Genomic DNA, 14,897 nt, shown 5'->3' on the forward strand with positions numbered 1-14,897 from the left:
CAGATGCTTGAATCTGGAGCAAGAAGCAATCTGCTGGAGGAAGTCCACCAATCATTTCTGACCTCTGTCTCACCACTCCCCCTCGCCACTTTGTACTGGCCATCTCCCCTCTCCGCTCTCAGTCCTGATTCAGTGTGTTGACCCGAAACATTGACAATTCCTTTCCTCCAATTGATGGTCACAGAACAATACAGCACAGATACAGGCCCTTCGGCCCAGCCAGTCCATGCTGACCACGGTGCCCACCCAGCTAGTCCCAATTTCCTGCGTTCGGCCCATATCCCTCCAAGCCCCACCCCTCCATGTACCTGTCCGAGTGCTTCTTAAATGATACTGTTGTACCTGCCTCACCCACTTCCTCTGGCAGCTCATTCCATACACTCACCACCCTCTGGCTGAAAAAATTGCCTCTCAGATCCCTTTTAAATCTTTCCCCTTTTTCCCTAAATCTATGCCCCCTAGTTTTGGACTCCCCAACCCTGGGGAAAAGACCATTACCGTCCATCTTATTTATACCTCTGTAAGGTTGCCCCTCATTCTCCGAGGTTCCAAGGAATAAAGACCCAGCCTGGCCAACCTCTCCCTACAACTCAGGCCCTCAAGTCCTGGCAACATCCTCGTAAATCTTCTCTGCACCCTTTCCAGTTTAACCACGTCTTTCCTATAACAGGGCGACCAAAACTACACAGTGCTCCAAGTGTGGCCTCACCAACGACTTATACAACTGCAACATAATGTCCCAACTCCCGTAGTCAGTGCCCTGACTGATGAAGGCCAGCATGCTAAGTGCCTTTTTCACCACCCTGTCTACCTATAACGCCACTTTCAACGAACTATGCACTTGTACTCCTAGGTCCCTCTGTTCCGTAACACTCCCTAGTGCCCTACCATGATGCTGCTCGACCTGCTGAGTTCTTCCTGCAGGTTTTTTGTTGCTGTATTGTCCTGGTACCATAAAGAAATGCATATGTAGGTCAGACTAAATAAGCTGTCAGAACATGGATTAGTGTTACCAAAGTTTCCAAATGGCCACTGCAGAAATTTGTTTTTCTGAGCATTGAGCAATATGGTTACTGTAACAGAACATTGGTGGTTCATTTCCTTGTCCTCTATCACCTCCACCCTTCCACAGAGATATATATCACTGTCACTCACAAAGGGCCTCTGCATCTTTTACCAGTATTTTCCATGCTCTCGAGTGTTTTCTCAGCCACCCTTGGGGTTTCTGCTGTGTTATCAATTCACTGAAAGTCATTGTTCACCAGCTTAATCATCAGAGCCAGATTGTGCAACAATGTGCATTCAGGAGGTGTCCGTTGAACCAGCTGAGAGCTCAGGTTTACATTAGTTCGTGCTGATTTCCCTGGAAAGTTACAGTTCCATTCAGTCTGCATGTTCATCTGTTCTGCGGAACATTAACAGCTATCAGCATTCATTAACCAAATGAAGAGGTGTTTGGGGGAAGTTTGGATGAAGAGAGGCTCTTACTAAAGGGAGATTGTCAGCTGTTGGCTCAACACTGCAACATTAGAAAAGTAATGAGACTATCAATAGCTGTAGAGAGCTTTGTTGGCAGATAGTGTTAGGGTGGATCTCGTATCCCTGTATCAACTCACCAGCTCGCTTCCTCGGACACTGGTCCACCCAACAAAACAGGGCTAGTGAGGGATAGTAGTGAGCATCTGGACGGCAGTGTGCTTAATGTGTTGGTGAACTCAGGTCACATGGGGCTGCATTGCTCTCCAGACGTGCGAGAGGGAGAGAGAGAGATTGGGACAGAGAGACTGTGAGAAAAAAGAGGAACCAGAGAGAGAGAGAGAGAGAGAGAGAGAGAAAGATGGGGAGGGAATGCAAGAAAAAATGAGAGAAGATGGGGATACAAGGAGACCTGAGGCAGAAAGGAGGGGGAGAGAGAGGTGAGACAAAAAGAAAAGGAGAGAAAGAAAGAGCAAGGAATGTAGGAGAGAGGAAACAGGTTTGGAAATGGGGAGAGAGAAACCAAGGGCGGTTTGTTGACGGTGAGAGAGAAAGGCAGTGCAGATGGAGGGGGAGAGGGTAACAGAGGTCATTGTTGCTGTGTTGAGCTCTACTGCTGAGTAAAACAGAGGCTGATAGGTGGCACAGTTGAAGTTTAGATTTCTTGCAGACCCCCGATCACATGAAGCACTGATGCTGACCAATATTTTTATCCAGCTATAGAAAGAGATTTACCTCGTGTTCCTCTCACACCCAGTGCCCTGGTATATGTTATATTCATACACAGGAAATAGGGCACAGACAGGCCATTTGGCCCGAGCAGTCAATGTTGGTGTTTTGCTCCACTCCAGTTTCTTCCAGTCCTGCCTCATCTACATCTGTCAGTGTGACCTCCATTCCCTTCCCAGCCTCACCTTGAATGCACTGGTATTGTTTGCTTCAATCATTCCCTGTGTTTCTCACCACTTTTTGGGTGAAGGTTTCTTCTGAATTCTCTGTTGGATTTTTTGGTGACTCTTATATTCAAGGTCTCCAGTTTGGACCTTCCTCACTTTTGTTTAGTCATTCATGGGATGTGGACGTTGCTGGCAGTGCCTGCATTTACTGTCCTTCCTTAATTGCCCCTGAGCTGAGGAGGGTGTTAGGAACCACTACATTGTGTGACCTGGAGTCACATATAGGCCAAACCAGGTAAGGACGGCAGATTTCTTCCCTGAAGGATATTACTGAACCAGGTGGGTTCCACTAGTTTCAGGTCACTGTTATAAAGGCTATATAAAGCTCAATTGTGTGTAGTTAAGTCTCTCCATCAACCAAGTGTGGCTTCTAATTTCTGAGAACTAGCAGGCAGGTTTGTAAGTGAGAACCAGGGAGCAGAAGTTGTACAGAAGGATGGTGGTTTATTGGATGAAGCCTGTGCATAGTTGGATTTATGGAGCACAGGTGTTACTGGTTAGGGATGGCCTGGGCTCCATGTAGTTTACTCCTTACAGTATCAGCAACTGCAGGATTCATCACTGATAGAGATGTTGACTAATTCTGATGATTGGAGTCTCTGTTACTCTGCAAGGACTCAGACTGGAAGATTCAATTATTTACATACAATTTTTAAGAAGTTTCTAGACGACTACTTGAATCTCCAAGGCATGGAAGGTTATGGACCAAATGCTGGTAAATGGATTAGTATCGATGGTCAGCATGGATGTGGTTGCCTGAAGCACCTGTTTCTGAGCTCTATTGAATTTAAATTGCAATATATTTGCATGTCAGGATGATGTGATTTGGATGGACACTTCCAGGGGTCTACTGCCCTTGAATTTACTGGGATAGAGGTCATGGGTTTGGGAGTCTGTTGGATGAGCCTACTGAAGTAGCCGGGGTAGCATGGTAATGTAGCGGTTAGCACAACGCTATTACAGTGCCAGCAACCTGTGTCCAATTCCGGCTGTTGTCTGTAAGGAACTTGTATGTTCTCCCCATGTCCGCTGGGTTTCCTCAGGGTGCTCCGGTTTCCTCCCACATTCCAAAGACATACAGGTTAGGAGCTGTGGGCATGCTATATTGGCGCCGGAAGAGCGGCGACATGTGCGGGCTGTCCCCAGCACATTCTTAGCAACGCAAAAAGACGTATTTCACTGTGTGTTTCGATGTACATGTGACTAATAAATAAATATCTTATCTATTGTATTTACATGCCTGTACCCACAATGTGCCTCAGGTGGGGGGGGGGATTAGGGTGGTGAATGGGGTATCAATCAAGTGAGCCGTTTTGTCCTGGATGGTGTCAAACTCCTTTCACTGTTGTTGAAGCTGTTCTCGTCCAGGTAAGTGGTGAGTGTCCCATCACATTGCAGGTGGTGGAAGGACTTTGGAGTGTCAGGTGAAGTCACTTGCCATAGGACACCCAGCCTCCGAGCTGCTCTCGTAACCGCAGCATTTGTGTGGCAGATCCAGTTCAGTTTCTGATCCGCTCTGTTCGGCACAGTGGCACGGCTGGTAGAGCCGCTGCCTCACAGCTCCAGTGTCCCGGGTTCGATCCCGACCTCCGGCACTCTCTGTGTGGAGTTTGCATTTTCTCCCTGTGACTGTGTGGGTTTCCTTCCATTTCTCAAACACATGCAGGTTGGTAGGTTGATTGGCTGCTGTAAGTTGCCCCTAGTGTGTTGGTGATTGGTACAACCTGGGAGGAGTTGAGGGGAATGTGGGGAGAATAAAATGGGGACACAGTCCAGGTGAAGGGTCTCGACCCAAAACGTTGACTGTCCATTTCCCGCCATAGATGCTGCCTGACCCGCTGAGTTCCTCCAGCGGTTGTTTTTTGCTCAAGAATATAATGGGATTAGTGTAGGATTAATGTAAAATGTGTGGGTTGGTGTGGACTTGTTGGGCGGAAGGGCCTGTTTGTGTGCTGTATGACTCGGTGACTTTAGCAGTGGTAACCCCATCACCCAATGGTAGGTGATAGGGGACTCGATAATGGTAATGCCACCGAATATTAAGGAGGTGGTTAAATTGTTTGTTCAAGATGGTCATAAGTGCTTGACACTTATGCAGCACGGATGCTACTTGCCACTTAACACCCCCTGTGATCATGTTTTGCGGCATACAGGTATGGGTGCTTCATCAGCTCTTGGTGTAGGTGCTCACTGAGAGATTCCAGACAGCACATCTGTGCGTGTGTGCCGAGCCACAGAACTCCACATGGAGCCCAGTGTTGGGGCACGTACACTCCTGGGTTCTGCATGGGACACACACGCCGTGAACCCATTCATTTCAATTTTACAACCGCAAGGAAGAGAGGGATACGCAGCCTAGTCTGCATCTCATTGCAGCAGTGTTTTTGATATTTATGTGTTTTTACTTCATTTATGTGATATCAATATCTTAATCTTTTATAGGTTTTGTCTCTCTAACTTTTAATTCAGAAACATTTCACCAGTGTGAGAGCTTTAACAATTGCAAATCTGGTAGAATCCAGGTACCTGACCCCAGTCTAACAGGACCTGGCTTTTGGTGCCAGGTTCAGGGTAGGTTGGGAGGAGATTCTGATGGGCTGGGCCACACTGTCCCAGCTCAGTATATTATCCAGGTTGGGGAGGTTTGCTCACTATCATCCATCGTCACACATATCCTTTGTTCTTGGTCAGTATTTGGTGTTTTATGCTCAAATAGAACAGCAGTGAGTTTGGGATGGATGTTTCCAACGATGGTTGACGTGGGTTGGATGTGGAAAAAGTGATAAGTACAGACTCGGGTTGGGTTTGGATTGGCTGGTAGTTGAGTTGGGTTTGGATTGGCTGGTAGTTGAGTTGGGTTTGGATTGGCTGGTGGCTGGGCTGGGATTGGATCGGCTGGTGGGTGGGCTGGGTTTGGATTGGCTGGCGGCTGGGCTGGGATTGGATTGGCTGGCGGGTGGGCTGGGATTGGATTGGCGGGTGGGCTGGGCTGGGATTGGATTGGCTGGCGGGTGGGCTGGGATCGGATTGGCTGGCGGGTGGGCTGGGATCGGATTGGCTGGCGGCTGGGCTGGGATCGGATTGGAGGTGATCAAGTTGAGTTTGGATTGGCCGTGATCAGGTTGGGCTTGGATCGGGTTTAACTTTGTACCTAAGCAGACCTTTATCGTTTTGCTGTCCATAAAATGTTTCCTCAGCAGTTTTGTGGGGAAGGGGGGGGGGGCTTGTTTTGGTCTCCTCCTAAGAAAGGCAAAAAGCTTTGATGGTCGTGTCTGGGCCAGTCTTGTCTGGCAAGTTCAGCTGATGATCTGAACTGAGTGAGTGCAGGGTAGCGAGGAAGACAAGCAGCATGGTTGGGTGGGATCCATTCTCAAACGTGGACCTGTATTTCCCCAGGTCAATGTTGCAACATTGTTGTTAGAACTAAGTGGGATCACTTGTGTGAGAATTTCTGGACATAAAGTTGTCTAAGTGGATTTTCTTATGCACCACATTCACTTTATCCCTCTACCTGCTTCAGGGGCACATGCGGATCAGACCAGGGAAGGATATGGTTGGTTCAAATCTTCAACTTGGTCTCAGCTCCCTGATGTAGGCTGACCATAGAGCCACAGAGAGTTTACTGCCCAAAAGGGGGACCATTCAACCAGTCAGGTCTGTGGCAGCCAGAATAAGGAGCTGAGGGTTTTTGCACTGTTAGGACAGCCCTCCAGTTGATGTGAGAGGTCAAAGTAGAGCCATAATGACCACACTTGAATGAGAAGAAGGGCAGAACTTTGCCAGTGTCTTGGTCAACATCCTTCCCTCAACATGTACAGGAAAACTCTTCTGCTTATCTCCTCAGTTGGAAATCCCAAGGGTTTGGCACCTGGTTCCTGCATTCCCTTCACAATCACTGGTTCTGTTGGTCATAGTCCCCTGAAATGTACTTTCTCTGTTTCCTAGACTCCCTTTAACCTTACCAGGTTGACTGTGTAATACCTTTTAACAAAGTACACTAAAAGTGTGTTGGAGTATTAATAAGGTAACATACAACGTTCCGGGAAATCTGCTAGTCCAGTTCCACCAAAGCCCCAAGCATGTCAGATTAACAAAGGTTTACTGTAATTAGCAATTCATTGCAATTTGTTGATGGTTTTTTTCCTCTTAAGCAGATTGTGTGTTTGACTGCAGAACAATGTGGCCTCACTGTAAAATTAACTGAGTAGATGTAAAGTAACTTGGAGTTGACTTTCTTAACATATGCCTTTCCATTTTATTTTGTGCTGCTCACAGGACACAGGAGGATTAGTTATGGTGAGTAACTGATGTCTTAACAAATCATCTAGATGTTAGTTGTTTACATTTTCACTTGAACTGATTCTTAAAGGGTTGAGATCTCTGCCAAAGAGTATATCACTCAGTGCAGCGGGATTGTCAAAATGAGGTGAAAAATTTGATTGATCTTGATGCGAGATATGTCCGTGCGGCATCGAGATGTGCAAACGTAAAATGAGATGTGACAGTTTGAGATACACAGGAGATATGACACAGAAGAAGGCCATTTGGCCCAACCAGTCCATGCAAGCATTTGTGGTCCAGTTGTGCCTCTTTCTGTCTTTCCCCATCTGCATCTATCCATCTGTTCCCTCCTCCCTCCTGCATCCCTATAGTTGGCCTCAACCACATTCTCACAGGGTTCTGGGTCAAGAAGTTTCTCCTGAATTCCTCGTTGGATTTCATAAGTTAGGCTGTTCACCACAGATGCAGTAAGTTGTAAGTATTTGGTTTTGACTCTTTTCAAAAGGTCATGCTCATGCTGCCGCCTCACAGCTCCAGTGAAGCGGGTTCAATCTTGACCTCCGGTGCTGTCGGTGTGGAGTTTGCACGTTCTCCCTGTGACCCACGTCCCAAAGTAGCGCTGGTAGATTAATTGGCCACTGTAAATTACCCCTCAGTGTAGGTAAAAGGCAAAAGGAATGGAAAGGGGAGTTGATGGGAGAGAAGAAGTTGTAGGGCTCCAGGGAAATAAGTCAAGGGGAGACACAATCTGCTGGAGGAACTCAGTGGGTCGAGCAGCATCTGTGGGGGGGAAAGGGATTGTCGACGTTTCGGGTCAAAACCCTGCATCAGATTCAGGGTTTTGACCCAAAACATCGACAGTTCCTGCTCGACGCGCTGAGTTCCTCCAGCAGATTGTGTGCTCCTCCAGATTCCAGTCTCTGGTGTCTCCAGATAAGTAAGCGGGAATGTGACCTTCGGGATTACTCCTGAGGTACAGCAGAGACCCAGTTGTCCAAATGGCCAACTTCTGTGTCATATTGTTAAGCTGCAGTGAATCCTGTATGCATTGAAGCAGAGTCATATTAAACAGTGATTGGATTGAGATTTGGACTCGGAATTGAATGTTTTTTGTTTCTACCCTGTGCGTCCTGTCTGAACAAGATCAAGTGAACATATTGTGTTCTATTTCAGAACATTATCCGCAGCAAGTTATTAATTTGTGGCTGGTTGGGGAATCTGATGCCTTTTGCGTAATGTGGAATTTGGCTAACATCTCGTGTTCATCAGGACTCCTTAACAGCTTGCAATATTCCAGGTGCTGTAAATCTGAAACAAAAACAGAAAATGCTGGAACCACTCAGCTCATTGGAAGGAGAAACAGAGTTAATGTTTCAGGTTGAAGTTCTGACTGAAGGTCTTCAACCTGAAACATTAACTCTGCTTCTCTCTCCACAGATGCTGCCTGACCTGCTGAGTGTTTCCAGCATTGTCTGTTTTGTTCTCAACAGGTTGCTCTGGCAAATTGTTTAATGATTTAAACTTCTCCCGCTGCCATTCCAAATCTACCTGAATGCAGGCAAAAGCTGCAGAGTTAACACCACTCTTGTCAAATGCTGAATTCTGCCGGTGAGGCCTTTTATGTTGATGTCATCTGACTGGATCCCAATCCTACCACGTATTGTGAAAATCAAAAAAAAAACACAAGTACTGGAAATATGAAATAAAAACAAAATGCGAGAAACACTCAGCATCCGTGGAGAGAGAAATAGAGTTAATGGTTCCGGCTGAAGAGCCTTCAACAGAACTGGGAAATAGAAGACAGTAGTGTAGCGGTTAGCGTAACGCTATTACAGCACCAGAGACCCGGGTTCAATTCCCGCCGCTGTCTTTAAGGAGTTTTTACGTTCTCCCCGTGACTGCGTGGGTTTCCTCCGGATGCTCCGATGTCCTCCACGTTCCAAAGACGTACGGGTTAGGAAGTTGTGGGCATGCTATGTTGGCGCCGGAAATGTGGCGACACTCACAGGCTGCCCCCAGAACACAGGCTGTCCCCGGAACACTCCATGCAAAAGATGTATTTCACTGTGTGTTTCGATGTACATGTGACTAATAAAGATACCTCAAAAAGAAACAAATTAATTTTAAGTTGCAGAGAGGGTTGGCAGAGGGAAGGAAGGCTATGTATGTTCCGTAAATGGTTCTCTCTCCTCAGTTATGTCAATGAAACCATTATCACCTCCCTGCCTCTGGGCTAGCAACCTCTCCTCCCCTTGCCCCCCCCCATACCGACCCATTCTTGCAACTGTGCCTCGATCCCTCTGTCCTTGAAAAGTTGCTGGGTCAGTTCCCAGTCGCCTTTCACCGTTGCAACCCTCTGGAGTGAACGTTGAATCCTCCAGTTGCAGGTAAGCGGCTCTCTCCTCGTTGTTTCCCGTTACCCCTTTCCCGGCAGCTGGTGGTCACTACTCAGGAGACTGCAGATGCTGGAGTCTGAAACAAGAAACAAAACATTGGAAGAACTCAGCGGGTCTAGCATCCGTGGAGACACCAGTGCTGCTTGGCCCACTGGGTTCTTCTGCTGCTCTGTGTTTGGTCAGTACTCATGCTCCTTATCAACTGATCTGCCTGAACCAATCTCCCACTTTGAGTAATCCCCACCCCACTTCCCCACAGCAACCCCTTCACTGTGCTTCTTCTCTCCTTCCCTTTCCTAGCCTCTTTTTTTTCCCCTTTTCACTCCTTACCTTTGACCCATTCCCTGGCGGATCTGCTCTCCCCTCCTCCCCCGCACCTGCCCATCGCTATCTCTTACCTGCCTCTACCTATCACCACCCTGTGCCCACCCCAGCTCCCCTCTTTTGTCCACCTATCACTGCTCTGCTTTTCCCTCCTGTATATCGGGCTTCCCCTTTTCCTATCTTCAGTCCTGAAGAAGGGTCCTGACCCGAAATATTGACCGCCTGCTTTTCTCCACGGATGCTGCCTGGCCTGCTGAGTTCCTCCAGCATCATCGTGTTTTCAGCATCAGCAGTCCTTTGTTTCTCCATATAGTCTTTTGTTTTACACCCCGCCCCCTCCACCCCCATGCCCCAGCTCTGCTTTGAAAACTGTAAACTCCCTGAAACAGCTAAAGTTGTTCCTTTATTTTCCAAGGGCAGCTGGGATAAAGAGGTAACTGCAGGCTGGGAGCCTTGCGTCAGTGGTAGGGAAATCTTTGGAGAAAATTATGAGGGACAGGACTTACGTACATTTGGAAAGGCAAAGGCGAATTAGTGAGGGTCAGCACAGCTATGTGTGGGGTAAATCCTGTCTCATTAGTTTGATTGAGTTTTCTGAGGAGGTACCAAAGGAGATTGATTAAGGCAGAGCAGCCGACATTGACTCTATGGACTTTAGCAAGGCATTTGGCAAGATCCTTCAGGGTCAGCTGGTTCAAGCACATGGGATCTGAGGTGAGCTTGGCTAATTGAATCCAAATTTGTCTTGGTGCTAGTAGGCAGAGGATAGTGCTAGAAAGATGTTTCTCTCATTGGAAGTCTGTGACCAGTGGTGTACTGTAGGGATCGGTGCAAGGACCCTTGTTGTTTGTGATGTCTATTAATGACCTGCATTTTAGTATAGGAAGTACGATTAGTAAGTTTGCAGATGACACAAAAATTGGTGGTGGTGTAGATAGCTGGGAAAGTTGTCTAAGGCTACAGCAGGATACAGATCAGATGAAAAGTTGGGGGAATATTGACAGATAGAATTTAATCCCGACAAGGTAATGTATTTTGGGAAGTCAGATAGGGGTAGGACAAATACAGTAAATGGTAGGGCAGTAAGGAATGTTGACGAACAGAGGAACCTAGGAGTTCAAGTCCATAGTTCCCTGAAAGTGGCAACACAGGTCAATGGGGTGGTGAAGGCAAATGACACTTCATAGCTTGAGGCGTAGAATATAAGAGTTGGAAAGTTATGTTGCAACTTTACATAACACTGATTAGGCCACATGTGCAGTTCTGGTCAGCATACTTTGGGAAGAATGTGATTGCACTGGACACTCACCAGAATGTTGCCTGGATTGGAGGACTTTAGTTATGAGGAGAGAATGGATGGACTGAGCATCTTTTCCCTGGAGCAAAGGAGGCTGAGGGGTGACCTGCTAGAAGTATGTAAGATAATGAGAGGCATACATAGGGTAGATGGTCAAAAGATATCTTTTCCCCCAGGGTAGGCGTATCAAAAACAAGAGGGCACGGGTTTAAGGTGAGAGGAAGGGGTTTTAGAGGGGATCTGAGGGGTAAGTTTTTTACACACAGAGTGGTTGATATCTAGAACTCGCTGCCAGAGGACGTAGTGGAATCAGATACAAGTACTACATTTAAGTAGCATTTAGACACTCAGACAGGCAAGGCTTAGAAGGAAACAGACCTAATGTGGGCAAGTGGGATTGGTGTATGTGGGCAGAAAAGTTGGTGTGGATGTGGTAGACCAAAGGCTCCATTTCTGTGCTGTACAACTCTTATGGCTCTGGGACTCAAACGACCTTATTAGTTTACTGCTGCGATGAGAGTATCAGTAAATGCCTTGACTTGCTCTGATTACAGAGAAGAAACGATTTGCATTCTTTCATCCAGGCGTTTATTCAGAATGTCCTGAGGACTCTGCAGTTAACCACATGTAAACCTTCTCATTTTTTAGATATTAAGGGAACCAGGGGATTGGGGCTTGTGAAGGAAAGTTGTATGAAGGCAACAGATCAGCCATGGTCTTACTGGATGTTGAAACAGGGGCAGGTGTTGAATGGCCTCCTCCCCCTCCTCTAAGCACAGAATTCCCATTGGCTTTTGGCACCAAAATGGATCTGGAAAGAGACTCAACATGCACCCGCACATCTTCCCCTCCCCTCCCCTCTCTGCTTTCCGCAGGGACCCCTCTCTCCGCGACTCCCTTGTCCACTCGTCCCTCCCCACCAATGACCCTCCCGGCATTTATCCCTGCAATTGCTCTACCTGCCCCTACACCTCCAACACCACCATTCAGGGCCCAAAACTGTCCTTCCAGGTGAGGCAGCGCTTCACCTGTGAATCCATCGGTGTCATTTGTTGCATCTGGTGCTCCTGATGCGGCCTCCTCTACATCGGTGAGACCCGGCGCAGATTGGGTGACCGCTTCGTCGAGCACCTTCACTCCATCTGCCGTAACAGCCAGGACCTCCCTGCGGCCGGTCACTTCAATTCTACTTCCCATTCCCACACCGACATGTCTGTCCACCTTCTTCTTCAGCCCTTTGCCTCTTCCCCCTGTCCCCTGCCTGTGTGTGCTCCTCCCCCTCCCCCCACCACCTTATTCTGGCTTCTGCCCTCTTTATTTCCAGTCCTGATGAAGGGTCTCGGCTTGAAACGTCGGCTGTCCATTTCCCTCCATAGATGCTGCCTGACCTGCTGAGTTCCCCCAGCATTTTGTGTTCTTTACTCGATATGTAGTGAGTACAGTTTATACCAAAGAAGTAGCCCGATTGTTTGGAGATTTCCAGTTTGCCAGGAAGATTGGACATATGGCCTGGACTACGTATATTCGTTCCTCCTCATCCATCACCCTCCCAGCACTTATCCCTGCAACCATACAAAGTTCTACGTCTGCCCCTACACCTCCTCCCTCACCACCATTCAGGGCCCTAAACTGTCAGGCCCTAAAAGCCAGCATTTATTCCATCCCCATTTGTTCATGAAAAGGTGGAAGACTGCACGTAGATGTTTAGGATGGAATGCTTTGCTGGTCCATGTTAGAAGGACATTAGGGATCAACTGTAGCCCGGACTTGGTAGAGGAGGCAGGCAAGATGTTAGTGAATCAGTAATGGGGCATGGTGGCCAACTGGTTAAATTACTGGATTGCCAGCCATTGTTTTGGATCATTGATCATGAGTTGGATTCCCACAGTGGTATCAGGGGTGTTTAAATCTGAGAAATTAAATATGGAATAAAAAAGAAAAAGTCAGTCTTAGTAACAGTGACCATGAAGGTACTGCATTGTGAGACAAACCATCTGGTTCAATGATGTCCTCCAGGTAAGGATATCTACCATCTTTACCCAGTCCGGCCTACGTGTGACTCCACATCCTCCTTGTAGCTGACTCTTCAGCTCCGGGGTAATTCGGGACAGACAATGCATTGCTGACGTTGCCACTGATATCTGCATTCTGTGAATGAATAAAACAAAAAAATGTTTTTATAACAATTCAATAGTTTCATGGTCCCCATTACAGTTAATAACTTTTGAATGCTGTGTTTAATTTATTAATTGAGTTTAAGTTGCCCTGACACAGCAGGGATATTTGAATTTGTCTTCTGATCATTAGTCTAATCGTTTGGATTATTAGTCCAGTAACGTAGCCAGATCTTGGCTGGGATACCCAGACAGGAAGCATAATTAGATTCAGTGCATCTGGGCCGGGGAAGGGTGTGAGGACACAAATCACCCTTTCATGGAACTGGAGTTTGCTCTGTGACCATCCAAGATGGGTTACTGGACGTGGTTATAACATGCATTCCATCAGAGGACTCAAATAACACAAGGAGAAGTATGGAGGGCTGTCACTTAAATTGGCTATCTCCACCATTGAGAAGGACCAAGGGAATACCACCACTTGCAGGTTCCCCACCAACCCAGACACTATCCTGACCTGGTAAATAGATGACTGGTCCTTCACTGTTGTTGGGTCCAAATCCTGGAACTCCCTTCCCACCAGCACCACAGGAGAACCCTCTCCAGAAGGACTGCTCTGGTCCACCATCTCCTCTGGAGTGCACAGGGATAGACACTGATCTGCAGCCTTGTCAGCGCTGCCCGTGAATTTCATGAGTTTCTACAAAAACCTAGTTCCTCGCTTCACTCCCATCACCTGCCCTCAGAATCAGTCAGCAAATGACTCAGTGGGTCACAGAGGTGTTTCTTGGGTTGAAATCTATTCTCCAAATTTATCAAGTGAGACTGAGGTGGACTTGGTACGTGGGAGTTCATTACACATGGCCAATCTGTTTCAAATTGTTTCGGGGGTTGAAAGATTGTCAACAATCATAGGTAAAGGGGTGGGGGGGGGGGGGTGTCTTCTTTATATATAAAAAAGCAAAAACTAGATAAAAATGCACATATTGCATTGTGTAGTGAGTGGGAAATGAAGTGTGGGATCTGGAATAAATTTAGGCTTAAATATAATAACATAACCAGAACATAGCTATAACCAGGGAGTTGTGTATGAACAACTCAGAGAGCACAGAACAGTACAGCACAGGAACAGGCCCTTCAACCCACAATGTCTGCACCAAGCACGATGCCAAATTAAACTAATTCCCTTCTGCCTACACTCGATCCATATCCCTCCATCCCTGCATATTCATGTGTCTGTCAACAGCCTCTTAAATGCCACTATGGTATCTGCTTCCACCACCACCCCTGGAAGCCCGTTCCAGGCACCCACCGCTCTGTGTGTAAAAGAACTTGCCCCGCACATCTCCTTTAAACTTTCCCCATCTCACCTTAAATGCATATCCTCTGGTACGTGGCATTTCTACCCTAGGGAGAAGATTCTGACTGTCTACGCCTCTCATAATTTTATAAACTTCTATCAGGTCTCCACTCAGTCTTGTTGATTTTAATTTTTGGTTCAGTTTGGAGATATTTTCTTGGGCTAGTATAACTATTTAGTGTTTTTGGCTCTTAAAATTCTTCAGGCAACTGCATCCACTTATGGTTTCCATAATAAACCATAACTAAACTGATAATGACATTTATGAATACTCCTGCATTTGAAGCCATCTGCTGCAGCCCACATTTTTAACAGAACAGGTTTTAACCCTTGAATTACCCAGGCAGATTGTACGACACGTCCACAAACAAATGCGATAGGCTTGTGTGCAATTTCTGCGTTTGGAAAGCTGGTGTAAAAGTATGCTGTTAACAGGGTTTGTAGGTCTGAAGCAAAATTTTAAAATATTAATTTTTTAAGTCGAGCAAGGATGGAGGTGACATGGGTTCAGACGCTGTTGGACCCAGCCCACTCCTCCAGTTCGTCCACGTGCTAGCCCCGTTGTCGTGGTTATGTTTTGCAATCATGCACCCCCTCCCCTGCTGCAGGCTGTGATCTGTCTGGAGGCAACGGAAGCCAAAACCCCACCCTGATAACTGTGTGACAGCTCGTGCCAACGAAGGTCCTCCCACG

The 14,897-nt window shown here is 47.0% G+C and overlaps 1 protein-coding gene across 6 annotated transcripts in view; it reads left to right on the forward strand.

Moving 5' to 3' along the window:
* agrn (agrin) overlaps window positions 1-14,897 on the forward strand; it is a 501,404-nt gene that overhangs the window by 198,303 nt on the left and 288,204 nt on the right. For 4 of the 6 annotated variants that reach the window (XM_052039159.1, XM_052039162.1, XM_052039160.1 and 1 more), the window contains exon 3: window positions 6,708-6,728. The exons of the other annotated variants lie outside the window; for them this stretch is intronic. In XM_052039159.1, the coding sequence (XP_051895119.1) occupies window positions 6,708-6,728 (21 nt within the window). The remainder of the gene's footprint in view (window positions 1-6,707; window positions 6,729-14,897) is intronic. 6 annotated transcript variants of the gene reach the window in all.

This window comes from Pristis pectinata, chromosome 26, assembly GCF_009764475.1.
Source record: "Pristis pectinata isolate sPriPec2 chromosome 26, sPriPec2.1.pri, whole genome shotgun sequence".
Taxonomy (NCBI): Eukaryota; Metazoa; Chordata; class Chondrichthyes; order Rhinopristiformes; family Pristidae; genus Pristis; species Pristis pectinata.